General features: G+C 70.1%; 1 protein-coding gene across 1 annotated transcript; it reads left to right on the top strand.

Annotated features, from left to right (window-relative positions):
* Positions 1–2,154: 2,154 nt before the first annotated feature.
* Positions 2,155–2,420, top strand: MNEG_16235 (hypothetical protein; the record flags this gene model as incomplete). Its single annotated transcript, XM_014035295.1, has 1 exon — positions 2,155–2,420. A coding segment is annotated over one exon (266 nt), but the record flags the coding sequence as incomplete, so codon positions are not given.
* Positions 2,421–2,472: the final 52 nt, after the last annotated feature.

Here is a 2,472-nt window from a genome sequence, read left to right on the forward strand (position 1 = left end):
GGGCGGGGCGCGGCAGCGAGGCCGGCGGCGGCGGCGGGGCGGAGCAGTTGGCGGCAGAGCAGCAGCCGCAGCAGCAGCAGCAGCAGCAGCAGCAGCAGCAGCAGCAGCAGCAGCAGGCGACAGAGGCGGGGACGGGCGGCGGCGGCGAGGGCGGCATTCCGTCCGCCGCCGTCGAGGCGGCGGCAGTGGCGGACGGTGGCCCTCGGTAGCAGGCGGTGTGTGCCGGATCCAGCCCTCACTCAGCACAGGCATGCATGCCGAGGCTTCCGCTGGCCTCCGCCCTACTCCCTCCGCCGCTGGGACCGGTCCTGTGCGCTTTTCTCGCATGTTTCTTGCATGATTTTGCACCCGGTGCCCTCCGCTTGGCCTGCGCGCACCCCAGCCAGGTAGATCCGCAGGCTTGGAGTTGCATGGCGCCCCTCCTGAAAGCCTGGGGCGAGCCAGTGGCCTCGCAGACGTGTAACACACGCCTCCCTCGCGCGGCGGCGTCGGCTCCGGGCGGTGCGGGCGTGGCCGCGTGTGGGGAGCAGCGGCGGGGCAGCGCGCGCGCGCGGGCGTGCATGCTGAAACAGAGCCGACTTTGGGGTGGGCGGTGTTGGGCAGTGAAGGAGGGATGAGATCTTAAGAGCTGCGCTGCGAGAGGCCGCGGCGGCGGGGCGCGGCTGCGGCCCCTCGGCATGGGGGGCGTGCTGCGCGACCAGCCCGCCCCCCATGCCAGCTGGCTGCGAGGCGGGCTGTGTTTTGAATTGAAAGGCAGCGCACGTGTGGACATCAATGGGGGTGGCACGGGAGGACGCGCGCAGCGCGGCGCGGTGCCGCGGCGCTGCCTCGCGCTGGGGTGGGGTGGGGGGTCGGGATCAGACGCGGGTGAGTGCACTAAGGCAGGCGGAGGGAAGTAGCAAACAGAACTGATATGAGGCAGCCCAAGGAGAGTAATTGCGCCCCTCGATGCGGTGACGGGGGCAGAGGGACCTTCGATCGCGCACCACAGAAAAGGGGGGCCGAACGGTGCTCGCATGGGCAGGCCAGCCTGCGCATGGGTAGTGGCAGGGGCCGCAGCCAGAGGCAGTGTGCGGGCGCGTCCCTGGGGACTGGGCGCCGCTGGCACGGTCACGGTCAGCACAGGGGCGCACGCGGGGGGTCACCGCCGCCAGATGGGGCCACTCCTTGCGCCCCGCCGCGCGGGGCGGGGCGGGGCGAAGCGGGGGTGCCGGGGGGCGCTGCTGCAGGCAGCCACGGAGGCAGGCCGTAATCCGTGACCAGCGCATTATCCGCCGCGACAGGACGGGTGACACTCGGCGCGGCGGCTGGCCGGCTGCGTTTGTGGCGCGGTTGATGAGTTACGTTTGAGGATTAGGGTCTGCGGAGGGGCGCCAGGTATGTCCTGCCCACGCGTAACCCACTGCCTGCTGTGCGCGCTCCGCCCGTTCCGTAGTGGTTCCAACTCCAGCCGACCTGCCTAAACCAGCAAAGTGAACGTGGCCCCGTCACGGATATATACTTAACGCTGATTTTAGTTATCAAATCTTTCAAACGTTATTCAGGATCCTATCCTAGGCTACCGACCTACAACGCACGTCGTCCCGCCCCGCGTCTCGGAAGGGTTTGCCAGAGCAAAGGTCCTCCTTCCTCAAGCGCGACGATAGGATCAAACTAGCCCGTCTGTTAGTCGCGAGTCGTACTCAGCTCCCGTCCTGGCGGTGCTGCCCAGGGCCACCCCTTGCGCAGTGCGCGCGACCAATGCTGGCGGGAGGGGCGCAGGACGCGGCGACGGCCACGGCGCAAGCCGCTGAGCCGGCCGCCAAGATGCACAGGACGGTGCTGCAGCTCAAAGAAATTCTGGCGCGGAAGCATGCGCAGGTGCGCGCGGCGCTTTGGCCATGATGGGCGCGCGCGCGTATGCACTAATCCTCCTAGCGGGATTATGCGCGGCCAGCCACTCTGCCGCCTGCCGTCCCGCCTCCCCTCCCCGCCTCACCTCGCCACGATCAAACCCCACACCCTACCCCCACCGCCCGGCCATGTCATGCTCCCCCCCCGCTGCGCCCCGCGTTTGCTGAGCGCCGACAGCGAGGACTGTAGCACTGACACCCAAAGCGCCGGCGCTCCCCAACACTCGCCTCTCGTCTCTCTTGCGTCCCCCTCCCTCCCCAGGCGGCCGCGGCCGCAGCCGAGGGGGAGGTGCTGCAGCTTCGCCTGGCTTCCCTCTGCATCATGGCCCGCGTGATGGGGGAGGTCTCATCACACATGAGCGCCGCCGGCCCGCAGGGTGCCGCCGCGCCCACCTGCGGCCCCCCATCGCTGCGCTCCCACGAGGCGGCACTCCCAGGGGCGGCGCGCAGCGCGGCGGGCGGCGCGGGCTGGATGCTGGACGGTCTTCCTCACTTGCACTCCGGGGTCAGCCTGCTGCATCTGGAGAGGTGGGGGATGACACGCCTGGGGGCCAGGCCAGGGGCCCCGGCCCGGGGGGGA

This window comes from Monoraphidium neglectum (assembly GCF_000611645.1).
Source record: "Monoraphidium neglectum strain SAG 48.87 unplaced genomic scaffold scaffold06142, whole genome shotgun sequence".
NCBI classification, from domain to species: domain Eukaryota; kingdom Viridiplantae; phylum Chlorophyta; class Chlorophyceae; order Sphaeropleales; family Selenastraceae; genus Monoraphidium; species Monoraphidium neglectum.